Raw genomic sequence first — 18,895 nt, 5'->3', positions numbered from 1 at the left:
TTTTTGTTGTTGTTGCGTTATGATCTAGGTAGAGATGACTAACCTTTAAAACAAACTCCTAGTTTGTCTCAAAACGTAATTGTGCCACAACATTTCACATTTTTAACAGAAATCTTTACTATTCAGGATTAAGCAAAGCAAATACTACTAACTTCCCCGCAAAATCATAAGTGGGTCTGAATAAAGTAGTGAAATTGTGCTTTGACCTGAAAGCTGTATCGATACTTTAGGACCTTTCCTTGTTTACCAAAACTCTTCTTTGATCTGAAGTAATTGCACGAGTAATGTTAGCCCTTAACTGAGAGTAGACTTTCCGTCTCAATTACAACACTAAGAACTGGGTCATCTAATGTTTAGTGGTTTCCCACTTCAAAACATCTGAGACAAGATGGGCCATCATTGGAATTGTGATTACCTTCGGGCATTTGGTTTCTCAAAGGAAGTATGTTGATTTATTTTACCTTCAGATAATCTTAATCCTCAAACTAAAAGTTAAATTCCCAAAACATATGAATCATGAAATTTAATATTCAAAACATTCACCTTGATTTCTACTGAATTGACATCACAAGTGAATGTAACCTATAGATAGTGGATTGATGATCATAATATATAGCACATAAGCTTGCAGAAATGAATTAATAGCCTGATCACAATGTATCATGATACTGCGTTAAAAGTCGCAAAACATCCTGACACAGTTAACGTTCTCCATCTTAGTAGATCCCTTGCACAGAGTATAACAGACCTTCTAGTTATTCATGAGAACTTTAAAGTAGAGTAGGATGGATCTGAGAGTCAATGCAGTTCAGTGAACACAATGTTAACATGAATAAGCTCAATTCATTTAGGTTGCGAACAGCAGCAATTTGGGTGATTTAATTATAAAGCATGTGGAAGTTGGCAGTCTGGCCAAGAATCAATTAAAATAGTTTTAGTCTAGTGGTGAAAAAAATCCTCCAAGTGTTCAGCAGCACTGAGGTTGAGACAGATGTGGAGACAGATGATAGATGAACTTGGAAATTGGTGGGCTTGTCTTTTGTTAGTACTCTGGATTCGGTGTCTCAAAACAGCTCATTACCAATGCCTGTGTCCCTATTTGTGTTGTGTCTATGATCTCAACTGTATGTAGAGTTGCTACCTTTTGCCAAATCACTTATCAGACTGTGGACACAGTAAGATGGCGCCTTCCCAGAGGAAGAACTAGTGAAACTTGCAAATGTCACATACTGGTCCAAAATGTCTTGTGTACTTCAAAATGGAGGAACAGTACTTTTGTTTCCACTTATTGGGTAATTTGTTGGTTTTTTTCCCACTTTCAGTTAAACTGGGCCTTACCTTCGATTCTGGAGAACCCCAAGATCTATCTTTGATGGCCTGCTATTTCTCATCTACGTGCTATCCCTTTGTGACATCACTCAACAGTATGCTCAGTTCCATCTCGCTACTGGATTCCCAATTTGTCACACTGCTTGCCTGACATCCAGTACTGGGTGGGCAGAAACTTTCCCGAATTAAATATTGTAAAAACTGAAGTTATTGTCTTTGCACCCAGATGTAGACTCCATTCCCGTGAAGGGCAGTAGCTTTTGAGCGTCAGCAACACCAAAGAGAAAGGTGTGTTAAGGCATTGAAGGAATCTCAATGAAACCTCAACATGGAGGTGTACTTAGAGGTGAAATAGTACGTTTTATTTTCAAAGGGGCTCAATAAGTGAGTAGGCACTTTGGTAGAAAAGAAACCTTGTGAGTGGGAGCATTTGATGCCAGCAGCCCCCTCTCTGTGGGTGGAGTCTCCAGCCCTGATGACCCATTGACCTACGACAGTGAAGTTAACTCCATTGAGGTAACAGCCTCACTGTGCAATAGGGACTGTACCAGCAGCAAAATATCTTCCAAATTACCTTGAATTTAGGTCTTAAATATTTAAATGGTTGTCTGTCTATGGCCAATGGACTGAGGAGTGGCAGATACAGTTTAATTTTGATAAATGGGTGGTGTTGCATTTTGGTAAGGCAGATAAAGACTAGATTAGATTCCCTAAGTGTGGAAACAGGCCCTTCGGCCCAACATGTCCACACAGACCGTCTGAAAAGTAACCCATCTCCCTCTTACTAATGCACAATTTAGAATAGCCTATTCACCTGGCCTGCACATCTTTGGACTGTGGGGGGAAACCAGAGCACCCGGAGGAAACGCACGCAGACACGGGGAGAATATGCAAACTCCACATAGACAGTTGCCCAAGGCTGGAATCGAACATATGTTCCTACTACTGTGAGGCAGCAGTGCTAACCACTGAGCCACCATGCTGCCCGGGCAGGACTTAGATACTAGGAGAAAGTGAGGACTGCAGACGCTGAAGATCAGAGTCAAGCATGTGGTGCTGGAAAAGCACAATAGGTCAGGCAGCATCTGAGGAGCAAGAGAATCACTGTTTTGGGCATTAGCCCTTCATCAGTAATTCCTGATGAAGGGCTTATGCCCGAAACATTGATTTACCTGCTCCTCGGATGTTGCCTCACCTGCTGTGCTTTTCCTGCGCCACACTCAGGACTTATATAATTATCGGTAGGTCCAGGGAGTGTTGTCAAATGAAAAGATCTTGAGATGCAGGTTCACAGTTCCTTGAAAATGGAGTCACAGCTAGCTGGAAGAATATTTGCCTTTCGTGGTCAGTGCATTGAGTACAGGAGTTGAGTGGTCATGTTGCAGCCCTCGATTTGAATAGTGCATTCAATTCTGGTCTCCTGCTATAGGAAAGATGGTGTTAAACCTGAAGGGGTACAGAAAAGATTTACGAGGATGTTTGAGCTATAGATTGGGGCTATTTTCCCTGGAGCATCAGAGGCTGAGGGCTGACCATAAAGAGGTTTGTAAAATCATGAGGGGTATAGGTAGTGTGACTCGCCAAAGTCTTTTCCCCAGGTTAGGGCAGTCCAAAACTAGAGGGCATAGGATGAAGGTTAAGGGGGGAAGCTTTAAAAGGGACCTAACGGGTAATTTTTTCATGCAGAAGGTGCTGTGCGTGTGGAATGAGCTGCTAAAGGAAGTGGTGGGGGCTGATAAAATTACAATATTTAAAAGGCACCTGGATGGGTATATGAATGGGAAAGATTTAGAGGTATATGGGCCCAGTGCTGGCAAATGGGACTACAATGGGTGGTGAGTGCCTGGAACATGCTGCCAGAGGAGGTGGTGGAAGCAGAAACAATTGCAGCATTGAAGGAACACCTGGATGAATACATGTATTGTTCTATGTTCTATTAAATTCAGATATCCAGTCAGCATGGATGAATTAGACCGAAGGTCTGTTTCTGGGCTGTATTCTAAGTGGGCTGTCAAGTTGCAACTCAGCCCAACTCTGGGAAATGTTTGTGATGGCAGGAATAATTAAGGTGCTCTGTGACATCTACTGAGTTCATGAAAAACATACCTAATATAAATTATTTCATAGCTATTGAAGAAAGGGCTTTGAACGCCTGTTGCTTTTTTTCCAGTTTGTTCACATTCATTGAACTAGTTTCATCATATAAGAATAAGATAAATTTCTGAATTATTTAATTCCTAGTCAAATAAAACTATGAAACTGAACTAGCCTGAAGATTAGTTTCAGTTTTATTTGACTAGAAATTAAATAATTCAGAAATGTATCTTGCTCTTATACTATTTAACAATCATGCAAAGGAACTCAAGTTGACACCATGAATTTTTGATATTGTTCTTTTCAGAAGTTATCTGATGTTACAGTGTCTTGTAGAATGGAGCTACACTGGGCACATCTGAAAATTGGTTGCAAGAATTGGGTAAACTCATTATAGTCCGACCAGACCATAGGGCTGTTCTCTCATTAGCAAGAGATGACTGGTGGTCATTTAAACTTAAGGTCACCATGCTTCAGGTGAGGAGAGTCCTTCACAGTAATTTCAGCAGATACAGGAATTGAACCCACATTGTATCAGCCATCCAGCCAACTAAACTAACCAAAGCCCTTATGGAAAAATGTCCTTTCATTGACAAAGAAAATAGATTGAAGACAAGCAGTTGTTTTCCTTTAAAGGTTGTATTATTCAATGCTTTAAATGGAAGTTATTGTTTAGACTTACACTGTCAAAATTATAGCTTAAAGTTATGAATTGGTAGTAATTTTGTTTCAAAGCTTGTTGTGGGTCGAAAGTGTTTTTATAGTGAATTAAACAATGCAAGAGCATTCTGTTTCAATTCATAGCCAACATCTCAGCAGTTTAAAAATAAACCTGGCAAGACTGCAACATTTTCTTATCAACTGGTAATTATATGCTTCCAGTCATGATTTGTTTCCCAATTAAGCAGAATACCACTGTTTTCAATGCAAACTCATATTTCATATTTTAATTATATACACTAATGCTCACTTTGGCTCCAGAATTTTTACCAGAGTCGATACAGTTAATAAGCTGTCTGCCAGAAAATATCATGAGTGTCTCATACATTACAAAGGCCGTGTTCATGCAACTTCCATTTCTTATGGTATGTCTCATATCTGATTTAACATCATATCAGTGTCATAGCATTCTTTGCATGTATATGGTGGAATTATATAGTAGCAATGAGGAATTAATAATAACATTAATTAGGTTGTTGTGTCACCGTAGTTTTAGCAGACTTAGGGGTTGCTATCTTATTGGACAAAAGCGACCGATGGTAACTTACCCCCTTGCCCGAGGTTCAGGTTATGTTGAAAAGGAGAGTCCTTCATGATAACCTCAGACTGATGATGGGAACTGAACTCATGCTGTTAACATCACGCTGCTCTGTACACCAACAAACCAGCCAACCAAGCTAAACCGATTCCCCTATTTTGGATCAGGATTTATTTTTGGTTGGATGCGTTGGGTATTTTAATTATTACTTAAGCTTTTGCTCACTGATGGCAGTTTGACTGCAAAGGAAATATCTGCTTAACACAGAATTTTCCATGGATTATTGGGAGGTTGACAGTAAATATTTTGCATGTAATGTTAGCTTATGATAAACTTTACCACATGGAGTGATTAAAGCAGTCAATGGTACAGAAGTAACCATCTGTTTTTGAATGTAACTTGAGGCTGTTGTGTCTATGGTTAAGGGAGTAAATGAGAGGCAATTTGCTGGCGTGGAAATATCATGCCTGGTTCTTGGAATCACTGAATTCCAGATGTGCACCATGGGTGCTCTGGATGGGTGTGCTATGGTTTGGAGACAGTCTTTTTTTTAGAAGCAGCCTGGGTGGGATGTTCCAGAGGTGCACCCAACTATAGCTCCAACAGATGACAGAGAACATTAAAGTTTCTGTGTGGTGCAGTGGGTTAAAGCATTATTCTTCTTCCTTGGATCTTGGGTTCAAGTGTATTCCACATAACAGTCTTAATGTGGTGCAAGCAAGTTGTATCATGATGGTATATTTATTTGGAGAAAGTGAGGACTGCAGATGCTGGAGACCAGAGTTGAAAAATGTGGTGCTGGAAAAACACAGCAGGCCAGGCAGCATCCGAGGAGCAGGAGAATCGACGTTTCGGGCATAAGCCCTTCTTCAGGAATTTATTTATATATTTATTTGCTAGTGTACTGAAAGTTTGACCAAATAATTCTAAATAGCTTGATCACTGAAGTTTTCTTAATGTTTGGATTGTTTAACATCTGTTAGCTATAGATTTATATTTCAGTTCCTCAGCTTAACACCACTTTTGAAATCACCAATCCTTCACTCCACCAGGCCTAGCTGTCAAATTCTGGAATTCTCTTGCTTAGTACCTTTACTTCACCACTTCCTGACTTGATTCCTGATGAAGGGCTTTTGCCCGAAACGTCGATTTTGAAGCTCCTTGGATGCTGCCTGAACTGCTGTGCTCTTCCAGCACCACTAATATAGAATCTGGTTTCCAGCATCTGCAGTCATTTTTTTTACCTTTTCTAGGACAAACCCTTGGTCATCCAGTCCTATCTGGTTTGACTGTTTATACTGAAACAAAGAACTGCAGATGCTGGCGATCTGAAGCAAAAGCAGAAATTACTGGCAAAACTCAACAGGTCTGGCAGCATCTATAAGAAGAAAGTAGAGTTAACATTTTACCTCCTGGTGACTCTTCATCATAACTCAGTTTTGGTTTGACTGTCTTCCTTCTCCCTTAGCCTTTGCTAAGGTTGCTTTCTGTTTGAAACAATAATCCTATCACTTAAAACATTGGTGAATGAGAAGAAAAGCAAATTAGAAGAATACTGATCAGAAGCAATCAGAATTTAGTTCACATCTTTAGCAATTTCAAATAGATTGCACTGTAAAGTGGAAAGCTCCTATTGATGTGCTGAAGTTAGGTTAAACTACACCAATCAATTGTTGCAGAAAGATATTCGATGTATAATGAACCTGTGACTGCTTGATCTGACATTAAATACAAAATCTAGAAAATTGCACGACTGTTCAAACAATTCAAGGAAAATAACTATATCCTGAAAAGGAAGTAAGGATGAATTTTAATCAGTGAAGCCCCGCTCAGACAGCAGCTATTCTTCACCACAATTAGTAATGTGTTTAATCACTGAATTATAGAAACATAGAATGATCAGGGTGCAGAGGAGGCTAAAATTGCCAAACAATTGCACCCAATGAAGTAACTCAATAAAACTCAGTTTAGTGTTGTGCTGTAGGATCCTAGTCAATTTACACACAAGATCCAGGGATGTGCAGGCTGGGTGGATTAGCCATTGGAAATATAGATTAGATTAGATTACTTACAGTGTGGAAACAGGCCCTTCGGCCCAACAAGTCCACACCGACCCTCTGAAGAGCAACCCACCCTACATTTACCTCTTCACCTGACACTATGGGCAATTTAGCATGGCCAATTCACCTAACCTGCACATCTTTGGACTGTGAGAGGAAACTGGAGCACCCGGAGGAAACCCACGCAGACACAGGGAGAATATGCAAACTCCACACAGACAGTTGCCCAAGGCAGGAATTTAACCCAGGTCTCTGGTGCTGTGAGGTAGCACTGCTAACCACTGTGTCACCGTGCCAATTAGGATTACAAGGATAGGGTAGGAGGTTGGGTCTGGGTGGGATGCTCTTCAAAGGATTGGTATGGACTCAATGGGCCGAACGGCCTGCTTCCAGGCTGCAGGGATTCTCTGATCTATGATCCAACACATGGGAATGAAATAAAGTAGCAGAATACATGTTATAGGAAGATCTTGTGGTGCAGGGGGTAGAGTCTATGCCTCTGAGTCACAAGATTTGGGTTCCAGTCCCAGTTTCTACAGATTGTGTGTAAATAATGTGGTAATGTTTGAGTATGAACTTGTACATCCCCCCTAGTACGCCAATGATGGGAGGGTCACCTGGTCAGCCTTGACCTGATGCAGATTAGTGTTCCTTGAAGCAATCAGTTTTGGCAACAATATTGGCCCATGTCAGATAAAGCTGGCTATGGAAACAGACGTTAGTATATACTTTATCTACCTGATGGGCTACTAGATTAAAAAGATAACATAAAAAGGCAATACACTTGTTGTAAGGTATTGACTGAGGAAAAATGCTGCTCATGAAGAATTTCCCTGGTTTACTTTGAAGAGTGAAGTAGGATCTTGTGCAATTATCTGAGAATGGATTGCGCCTCATCCGACAAAGGCAGCATCTCAGATAGTGCAGTGCTCTTAGCATATGGTCCAGCACTAAAGCAAATTATGTGATTTGCATCTATATTCTTTTAGCATAGTATTTTTGGGAGTGTGCAGCAAACTGACTTAACGTGAGAATTGTATTAAGTAAGTGATCAAAACTATTTAAAGTGGTGTGTGGTATATATTTGATAAGTGGAGTTATTTTACGATATTTGTTTCTTAATATTGGAATTGTTTGAAAAAAGGCTTTCTCATATTTATGGCGTCTGCATATCTTGATTTGTTTTCTCTTGCAAATGTAAAGGTTTGATAGCACAAAAGAAGTGAAAATGGAACATCAATGGAAACTCAATCAAAAATCTGAATCTAATCAGGCAGAAATTTCGGACACAAGTTTCAGGAGACGATTAATAGGGGCTAATAGTAGTTGAAAGTTTACACTGTCTATGATAGCAGTCATGATTTGGAGATGCCAGTGTTGGACTGGGGTGTACAAAGTTAAAAATCACACAACACCAGGTTATAGTCCAACAGGTTTAATTAGAAGCACACTAGCTTTTGGAGTGAAGCTCCTTCATCTGGTGGTGATAAGGGAGTGTCGCTCCGAAAGCTAGTGTGCTTCCAATTAAACCTGTTGGACTATAACCTGGTGTTGTGTGAGTTTTAACTATGATAGCAGTGTTTTCATGTGATTTTCTTCAAAATGGCAAAGTAGCAGAGGGTGGGCTGTTACACTCTTTCGACTTTGTATGTCCACTTTAAGATAGAAAGTGTTTTCTGAATTTTTAAAGTAAATTTAAAGTATAGCCACAGCTGCAAAACAGAGCAGCTAAGAGCCTGGCTGTTCCAAAATACATAGATGTAACAATTGGCTGTTAAATGAATACCTGAGTTTTAACAACAATTCAGATTTAACCTATTAATTTAAAGTATGGCCAGGATACTAAAACACAATTCAGTTTGAATTCACTGTATTGATAACATTGGACCAATGGGAGGGTACGATGTTGGGGGATATAAAACCAGGGTATTTTGAAAATTTGGTCACAGCAACTTCCACTGAACAGCAGAGCAACTGTCGTGGAGCCAGAGAGCTACCTGTCCATCTAACATTGCGTTCTCAAAGAAAAAAGAAGGCACTCTCTATCAAAAGGTACCTTTTCCTGTAAAAAAACTCACAGTAAAAAGAAAGAAGATGATCCAGGGAGATCAGCAGATGGAAGATTGAAGACAGCGGAGAAGAGAGAGACTGTGTGGAGTTGAGATTAAGTTAATGTAATGTTTAATAATTGTGTTATTAGAGCAGAGTTATTAAAGAGTTGGGGTCAGATAGTAATTAATTAAGAAAAGGGGTTTAGATTTGTTAATAGTTTTGTTTGCTGTTCACTATTAGAGTTAGAAAAATAAATTGTTGTTTTTCTTTAAATAGAGGAAATTAGGAGTTCTCTTTCATTCACACTTTTAACAGATTACGAGGTGAGGCAAGCTTTTCTGGGTGTTTGGTTTTAATTAATGAAGGGGTTTGACCTTCACACCGTAACAGGGCCCACTGTCTAATGAAGGACAGTGGGTAGAATTTTAAAATTGATGGCCATTAGTAGGTTCTTCTGCATTGAAGTCTGCCATTTCGGGTGAGTGAAAGAGAGAAAGTATCTCAAGTTAAGGAACAGGTAAATGGAACCGGGTGGTATGTCTCTGAGTCTAGCTGTGCCCAGCTCCATGCCACTCCACACCATGATGCCAGAGATGATATTGTGACGGGATGTGGCAGACTATTAAGGGACAGGACAGGACGATTTAAAAAGCAGTTAAACTGGTAAGTAAAACATACTGGTCTGACTGGTCATATACTTCAACATGTAATGCAGGGTATTGTCGGGTTTCAAGTGATCAATTGTAATAGGGGACTCTCTGGCTATGGTCACCAATGGGACATCAGGATGGTGTGTTGAGTCAAGGATGTCTCAAAGAGGGTGCAGAATATTCTGAAAGGGAAGAGTGACCAGCAGGAGGTCATTGTGAACATTCGCACTAATAGCATACGTAAGGAAAGCGATGAGGTTCTGCAGAGAATATAAGAAACTAGGCAGGAGGTATAGAAGGTAGGTCCTCGATGGTAGTAATATCTGGTTGGAGCAGATGAATGTGTGGCTGGGGAGGTGGTGCATCTCTTCAGGAATAGAAATGACCTGCATAAGAGGGACGGATTCCACCTGAATTGGAAGGGGAACAATATCATTGCGGGGAGATTTGCTAATACTACTTAGGAGGCTTTAAGCTAGTAAGGGGATGGGAACCAAAGCAAGAGCGAGAAAAGGCTACAGCTAGTACAGTAGCTAAGGGGAGCAAAACAAATAGTCAAGGCAAACAAGAGCTTGGCAGAGACCAAGGTAAGATTAATAAATTAAATTGCATTTACTTCAATGCAAGAGGCCTGACAGTTAAGACAGATGAACTTAGGGCCTGGTTCGGAACATGGGACTGGGATATCATAGCAACAGGTCATTACTGCTGTATTACTTGCGAATTCACTGTAACATGGTTGATGAATTGCGAACGTTGTTTCTAAAGCATGAACCTTTTAAACATGTGTTAGCTGTCATGTGATTGTAGCGCCAACACTTTAAATGCTGTTTCAAAGTGCAATTTTTCTATAACACAGGATTACACAAGAACGCAACCATTGCGTTATAGAAGAACTGACTGTATTACAGAAGCATGGCTCAGGGATGGACAGGATTGGCAGCTTAATGTTCCAGCGTACAGATGCTGTAGGAAGGATAGAAAAGGGGGAATGGTGTTTTTGGTTCGGGAGAATATTACAACTGTATTTCAGGAGGACATTCCTGGGAGATTGTCCAGTGAAGTTATTTGGATGGAACTGAGAAATAAGAAGTGGATTCTTGGCATTGTATTGTAGGTGTCTGATAGTCAGCAGGAAATTGAGAAGCAAATATGTAAGGAGATCTCAGATATCCAGAAGAAAAAAATGGTTTGTAGAGAAAGGGGATTTTAACTTTCCAAATTTACACTGAGAAAGTCATAGTGTTAAAGGCTTGGATGGGGAGAAATTTGTTAAGTGTGGGCAAGAAAACTTTCTTATTTGATATGTGGATGTACCTACGAGACAAGGAGCAAGACTTGACCTTCAGTTGGGAAATAAGGCAGGGCAAGTGAATGAGGTGTCAGTGGGGGAGCTCTTTGGGGCAAATGATCATAAGTCTATTAGCTTTAAAATAATAATGGAAAATAACAGAACTAATCAAAACTTTCAAGTTCTAAATTGAAGTGAGGCCAATTTTGACGGGATTGTACAGGAACTTTCAAAAGATGTTTGGGGGAGGCTATTTGCAGGTTAAGTGATGATTAGGAAGTGGGAGGCTTTTAAGAATGCAATAACAAAAATTCAGAGACAGTATGTTCTTGTTACTGTGAAGGGCAAGGTTGGTATGTGTAGAGAATGCTGGATAATGAGAGAAATTGAAGCTCTGGTCAAGAAAAAGAAGGAGGCTGAGATCGAGTGAATCCATAGACGAGTATAAGGGCAGTAGGAGTATACTTAAGAAGGAAATCAGGAGGGCAAATCAGGGACAAGACATAGCTTTGGCAAATAGGGTTAAGGAGAATCCAAAGAGGTTCGATTAATACATTTAGGGCAAAAGAATAACTAGGGAGAGAATAAGGCCCCTTAAAGATCAACAAGACTGTTTATGTGTGGAACCTCAAGAGATGGTTGAGATACAAGTAGTTTATGTGAGTGCTTAATGTGGAGAAAGAAATGGAAGCTAAGGAACTTGGAGAAACAAATAGTCTTGAAAAGTGTCCATATTACAGAAGAGGAGGTGCTGGACATCATAAAACGCATAAAGGTAGATAAATCCACAGGATCTGATCAGGTGTTTGCCAGACCTTTGTAGAAAGCTAATGAAATGATTGCTGGGCCCCTTGCAGAGATCTGTGTATCATCGATGGCCACAGGTGAGGTGATGGAAGACTGGAGATTAGCTAATGTGGTGCCATTATTTAGAAAAGCGGTAAGGAAAAGAAGGAGGTGAGCCTTACCTCAGTGGTGGGTAAGTTTGTTGGTTGGGATTCTGAAGGATGGGATTTATATGCATTTGGAAAGACAAGGACTGACTAGGGATGGTCAACATGGCTATTTGTGTCGGAAGTCGTATCTCATCAACCTGATTGAGTTTTTTGAAGAAGTGACAAAGAAGATTAATGAGGACAGAGAAATAGACATTTGTCTATATGGATTTCATCAAAGCATTCAACATGGTAAACTGATTAGTAAGGTTAAGTCATATGGGATCCAGGGGGAGTTCGACAATTGGATACAAAATTAACTTGAAGGTAGGAGACAGAGCGTGGTGATAGAGGTTTGTTTTTAAGACTGGAGGTCTGTGACCATTGTTGTGCCTCAAGGTTCAGTGCTGCGTCCACTGCTTTTCATCATGTATATAATTGATTTGGATGTGAATATAAGTTGGAAGTTTGTAGATTACACCAAAATAGGTGGTGTAGTGGGCAATGAAGAAGATTATCTCAGAATACAATGGGACCATGATCAGATGGGTCAATGAGGAGAAAGTGAAGACTGCAGATGCTGGAGATCAGAGTCAAAAGGTGTGGTGCTGGAAAAGCACAGCTGATCAGACAACATCCAAGGAGCAGGAGAATCAACATTTCGAGAGTAAACTCTTCATCAGGAAACAGATGGGTTAATGGATGAGGAGTGGCAGATGGAGTTTAATTGAGATAAGTCTGAGGTTTGCATTTTGGTAAAGCAAATCAGGGCAGGACTTATGCAGTAAATGGTAGGGCTCTGGGGAGTGTTTTCAAACAAAGGGAAGTAGAGGTACAGGTACATAGTTCCTGTAAAGTGGAGTCATAGGTCAACTGGGTGGTGAAGAAGACATTTTACAAGCTTGCCTTCATCGGTCATAACATTTGAGTATCTGAGTGGGATTTCAGCGACTCCCTCCATCTCATTCAAGTTCCAACCCTCCAACTCAACACCGCCTTCTTGACCTGTCCTATCTGTCCATCTTCCTTTCACCTATCTGCTCCAGCCTTCCTACAACCCATCATAATCTGCCTCCCACTTGCCTCCTACCTTTGCCCCAGCCCCACCTTCACCCTCCATTTATCTTTCAGCCCCCTTCCTGATGAAGGGCTTATGCCTGAAACATCAACTCACCTGCTCCTCAGATGCTGACTGACTTGCTGTGCTTTTCCAGTGCCACACTTTTCAACTATCAGAGTTGTGGCTGTACAGGACATTGGTTAGGCCATTTTTGGAATACGGCATACAATTCTGGTAGACCTTCTATGGGAAGGATGTTGTTTACCCTGAGAGGGTACAAAAAATGTTTCCAAGGATGTTGCAGAGACTGGAGAGTTTAAGTTATAGGGAGAGGTTCAATGGGCTGAGACCTTTTTACCTGGAGCATTTGAGGCTAAGGGGTGACCTTTTAGAGGTTTATAAAATCATGAGGGGCATGGATAAGGCGGATAGCCAAGGTCTTTTTCCTGTGGTGGGGAAGACCAAAACTTGAGGGCATAGGTTTAGGGTGAGAGTGGAGAAATTTTAAAAAGACCTGAATGAGCAACTTTTTCACACAGAGATTGGTGCGTGTAGGGAACATAGAACATAGAACATAGAACAATACAGCACAGAACAGGCCCTTCGGCCCACGATGTTGTGCCGCACTTCTATCCTAGATTAAGCACCCATCCATGTACCTATCCAAATGCCACTTAAAGGTCGCCAATGATTCTGACTCTACCACTCCCTCGGGCAGCGCATTCCATGCCCCCACCACTCTCTGGGTAAAGAACCCACCCCTGACATCTCCCCTATACCTTCCACCCTTCACCTTAAATTTATGTCCCCTTGTAACACTCTGTTGTACCCGGGGAAAAAGTTTCTGACTGTCTACTCTATCTATTCCTCTGATCATCTTATAAACCTCTATCAAGTCACCCCTCATCCTTCGCCGTTCCAACGAGAAAAGGCCGAGAACTCTCAACCTATCCTCGTACGACCTACTCTCCATTCCAGGCAACATCCTGGTAAATCTTCTCTGCACCCTCTCCAAAGCTTCCACATCTTTCCTAAAGTGAGGCGACCAGAACTGCACACAGTACTCCAAATGTGGCCTAACCAAAGTCCTGTACAACTGCAACATCACCTCACGACTCTTGAATTCAATCCCTCTGCTAATGAACGATAATACTCCATAGGCCTTCTTACAAACTCTAACCACCTGAGTGGCAACCTTCAAAGATCTATGTACATAGACCCCAAGATCCCTCTGTTCCTCCACCTGACCAAGAACCCTACCATTAACCCTGTATTCCGCATTCTTATTTGTTCTTCCAAAATGGACAACCTCACACTTGGCAGGGTTGAACACCATCTGCCACTCCTCAGCCCAGCTCTGCATCATATCTAAGTCCCTCTGCAGCCGACAACAGCCCTCCTCACTGTCCACAACTCCACCTATCTTTGTATCATCTGCAAATTTACTGACCCACCCTTCGACTCCCTCCTCTAAGTCATTAATAAAAATTACAAACAGCAGAGGACCCAGAACTGATCCCTGCGGAACTCCACTTGTAACTGGACTCCATGCTGAATATTTACCATCTACCACCACTCTCTGACTTCGACCGGTTAGCCAGTTTTCTATCCAATTGGCCAAATTTCCCTCTATCCCATGCCTCCTGACTTTCCGCATAAGCCTACCATGGGGAACCTTATCAAATGCCTTACTAAAATCCATGTACACCTTGTTGCAAGAGGAAGTGGTGAAGGTGGATACAATTACAACATTTAAAATGTATCTGGATTGGTATATGAAGGATATGGGCCAAATGCTGTTAAATGGGACTAGGTCAGATTGGGATGTCTGGTTGGTGCAGGCAAGTTAAACTGAAAGGTCTGTTTCCGAAGTGTATAACTGTATGACTCTATGGAGTTCATATGGAGCATGCTTTATTTGTAGAATTAATGGTTTTCTTTACTGTGTTTTTTTTAACCCTTCTGGACACCTATTCAGCCTTGGAAGTCCAGCCTGTGATAAATGCAGTCAACATATTTGAAATTATTGCAATATTGTTTTGTTTTGCTATTTTAGAACATTTGTTAACCCATTTTAGGTCACTGAGACAATGAACAGGTTAAAATGATGCATAGAATTACACATTACTGAACTAAATTTCCTTACCTCATTCTTCATAGAATTTCATTTGTAAAGAAAATCAAGCCAAACTGTGAGAAATCCTTTATAATGTCTTAAAATCTGTGTTTTCCATGTCTGCTTTTATCAGACACTGGCGTGTGTATTTGTCTAGCATACATTTTTTTTGCTGTGATAAGTGTTCAGCTACAACAGATAGTTAAGATTTTTTTACTGTTAAAAATATCTCTGTCTGACTGCTACCAGTACCTTATTAAAGCCTGGTTTACTGTTGAGTGCCGAATCTTTATTGAATCCCTAGATGCTTGCATGTATGAAACTCCTCAAAGAGTTTTACCCAGGTTACTGGCAATTGAAACCCGTCCAAAAATTTCACTTGCATTGTTTTACAATGTGTTAGCCCTGGAAATGGCAGAGTGTGTGCAATCCCAGTTAGTCTCGATGACACATCGGATGAAAATGTCATAAATTCAAATTCACTTGTATTGAAGAGCCATTTGGAAGCTATTTTGCTCAGAACAAAAATAAAGTTTTTTTTCTTCACTTTCCAGGGGGTTAACAACCAGTCAGATAACAACTGCGGGTGAAATTTCATTATGACATTTCAATCATTGAAGCATTTCCTCAACAGCATTAGAAAGGGCAGGGCTTGAATGTGGTCTTCACTTAAAATGTCATTCAGCTACTTAGTTCCATATGTTTGGATCTACTTCGAGCAGTTGATACAGCCTCTCAGCACCATGGTGAAGATCTATTTAATGATCTGTTTATTTGTTACTTTGGCACGGCAGACTGCTATTGTTAACGGTGACAACAATACGGTAGGAAAATCTATTTATATTTATATTTACACAAAAGCATTCTGCCTCTTGAAATATAGCACAGCTTTGCACATTGTCCTGTAGTCTTGGGAGACAGTTTGGCTCCTGGATATGTTTAAATATCCATGTTTAAATATATTTTCTGAAAGGCTTATAAAGCTTGCATTATTATTAAGTAGCCAAGTTTAAAGGTGAATAGCTACAGACTTTTACAAGATACTTTTATCCAAATAGTAGCTTAACTTGAATGTTAAACATGGCTTTTATTAGTGTTGATCCATCAGCAAATATGCAATAATGTGATAACTTTGAAAATCTCCAGTTGTTCAGTTCATTTATTCATTCTATTCTGTTAACAACAGTCCATTTGTCTCACATCAGATTTTCAAAGACGATGTTGCATCTACTGTGGAAATATATTTGAAAGAAGGGAACATTTTCACTTTTTGTTTGGTTATATTAGTTTGCATGCTCGTACTGTGGGCAGTATCTTAGTTCCTAGAAAGTGGAGTAGCAGGTAAATAGGATAGTGAAGAAGACGTTTAGTATGCTTTCCTTTATTGGTCAGAGCATTAAGTACAGGAGTTGGGAGGTCATATTGCGGCTATACAGGAAATTGGTTAGGCCACTTTTGGAATATTACATGCAGTTCTGGTCTCCTTCCTATCGGAAGCATGTTATGAAACTTGAAAGGATTCAGAAAAGATTTACAAGGATGTTGCCAGGGTTGGAGAGTTTGAGCTACAGGAAGAGGCTGAAAAGGCTGGAGTTGTTTTCTCTGGAGCGTTGGAGGCTGAGGGGTGTTCTTATAGAAGTTTATAAAATCATGAGGGGCATGGATAAGGTTAATTGACAAGGTGTCTTCCCTGGGGTGAGGGAGTCCGGAACTAGAGGGCATAGGCTTAGGGTGAGAGGGGAAAGATTTAAAAGGACCTAAGGGGCAATGTTTTGATGCATGTATGGAATGAGCTGCCAGTGGGAGTGGTGGAGGCTGGGACAATTACATTTAAAAGGCACCTGGATGGGTAAATGAAGAGGAAGGATTTAGACTGGCATAGGCCAAATGCTGGCAAATAGGAATAGATTAATTTAGGATACCTGATCAGCATGGACAAGTTGGACTGAAGTGTCTGTTTCCATGCTGTATATCTCCATTACACTATGACTGTACTCCCGGGATCTATGCATTGTTATATCTTCCTCAAATCAAGGAAATGTATTGGTAAGTAATGGGAAGCGAATTTATCATCTAACATTTAAGGTCAACTGTAATAATCACCTGATCAGAGAAGCAGTGTTGACTCTAATTCAAAGTAGAGCTAGTTCCTGAATTGGTGAGCAGTCTGATTGCTTAATTGATAGTTGATAGGTGAGCCATTGTCTTGGCTTGAGTCATGAACTATATCATTCCGCAGCTGTGTGCAGCTTAAAAATCAAATCACAAGCCTGACTCCCTGAAGTATCATTGCACTGAACTTTAAATTTGGAAGTGATTGTTCTTGTGGAAACACAGCACTCAATCTGAAATACTCTGAAATGAGTAAATGTTTCTGTACCAATTATTACTGCTTACTGAGCACATGAAACATACCATCATCATATTCAAGAATATGAACAATCTGCTCAAAGATAATGGACTGCAACTTGTGATCAATTGTGCACAGTAATAATGTTCAAAGAAAACCGCAAAGATCTATGGACCTGTGTAGGCATGGGCCTCCCCTTTCCCAACGTCAGTTTGACTTGGATACCAAGTTAAGGAATCTCCAAGTGTTTAGCTAGGGAATATCCAACCAATCGCAAAGAAGTGTTCTCACAGGTAACAAACCAAACTAAACAACAACATAAACAATTGTGATATATACATGGGATTGAGATAGAACCTAAATTATCATAGCTTTAAGCTTATTTAGAATATCTCTCCAGAAATCTAACATTAAACAAACAGAAGGTTGCTCTTTCAGAGCCAGTGAGGCTATTCAATGGTAATTTTGAACATTTTACGCTATTAAAATTTTGGCTACACTTCATTCAGCAAAGCATAATGTTTTCCACTGTTACTGCAAAAAGGCGATGGGCTTGATTTTCAGGAAGCAGATGCCAGACCACATCCAGGTCCCAAACCCATTGCCTGGTTGTCTGGGAACATGTATCCCCTAATCAGGCCAGATGCAAGCTTGGCTTCCAGCCAGCATTGCCGAGTGCTGCCAGGAAATTGGAACTGACTCCAGAGTTCAATTTTGTTTAACTGCAAAAATTTACTTTATTCATTAGGAATAATGTACATATAGTTAATGAAGCCATTCAAGTCTACACTATCTCTACTTGTAATGAAGAAAACAAACATTGGGGTTTGGCTTTCTCTCTGTTTACAATTAAACTCTTGGCATTTAGCTGAGGCATCAGGGAGGGTCTGATTACTGAATGGACCCCAGTTAATCTTTGGCAGAAAAACCTTACATTGGTGGTCTTACCCCACTGTGCCTTGGTAGCAACTGCCCCAAGCTTCAGTGCGTCCCTCAGCATGTAGTCCTGGACATTGGAATGTACCAAACTGCAACACTCAGTCGGGGTCAACTCCTTCAACTGGAAGACCAGCAGGTGTTGGATAGACCAAAGTGCGCCTTTCACTGAGTTGATGGTCCTCCAGGCACAGTCGATGTTTGTCTGGGTGTGTGTCCCAGGGAACAGACCATAGAGCACGGAGTCCTGCATCTCGATGAAAACCACTGCACCTTTCTCCAGACTGCCTCTCCAAAGGCACAGTCCAGCAGGAGGCATCTGACAGTCTCATCCCCTCCCCAGCCATTTCAAGGGCACCATGGGGTGGCACAGAGAGCCCGAGCATGTATAAAGGATCTCACAGGCAGAGCTCTTCTCATTACCAGCCAAGTCATGTCCTGGTGCTTATTGGAAAGTTCTGGTTTTGAGGCATTCTGCCAAATGATTTTAACTGTCTGCTCAGGTAATCACCCAACAGGATCCACCTTCTTCCTGCAGGGTCTTGAGGATGCTACATGCTGACCATTTCCTGATGGATTTGTGGTCAAAAGGTGTTTGCAAATTTCTCCACAAGGGACAGATGATACAGAACAGTCTGACTACTTAGAGTGTCCTGCAGCAACAAGGCCAGTCCCATCCTTCACATCATCAGGGACAGATAGAACCTCAGTACATATTGACACTTGGTGTTTGCATACTGAGAGTCTACGCACAGCTTGATGCA

General features: G+C 40.8%; 1 protein-coding gene across 3 annotated transcripts in view; it reads left to right on the top strand.

Moving 5' to 3' along the window:
- LOC140469210 (uncharacterized) overlaps positions 1–18,895 on the top strand; it is a 380,785-nt gene that overhangs the window by 182,162 nt on the left and 179,728 nt on the right. The window contains exon 1 of one of the 3 annotated variants that reach the window (XM_072565526.1): positions 15,583–15,669. The exons of the other annotated variants lie outside the window; for them this stretch is intronic. Within the exon in view, the coding sequence (XP_072421627.1) occupies positions 15,589–15,669 (81 nt within the window). The 5' untranslated portion in view covers positions 15,583–15,588. Of the gene's footprint in view, positions 1–15,582; positions 15,670–18,895 lie in introns of those variants that run through there. 3 annotated transcript variants of the gene reach the window in all.

Source organism: Chiloscyllium punctatum, chromosome 49, assembly GCF_047496795.1.
Source record: "Chiloscyllium punctatum isolate Juve2018m chromosome 49, sChiPun1.3, whole genome shotgun sequence".
Classification (NCBI taxonomy): Eukaryota; Metazoa; Chordata; class Chondrichthyes; order Orectolobiformes; family Hemiscylliidae; genus Chiloscyllium; species Chiloscyllium punctatum.
Note: the sequence above shows the minus strand (reverse complement) of the source record. Positions and strands in the feature narration are given on the sequence as shown.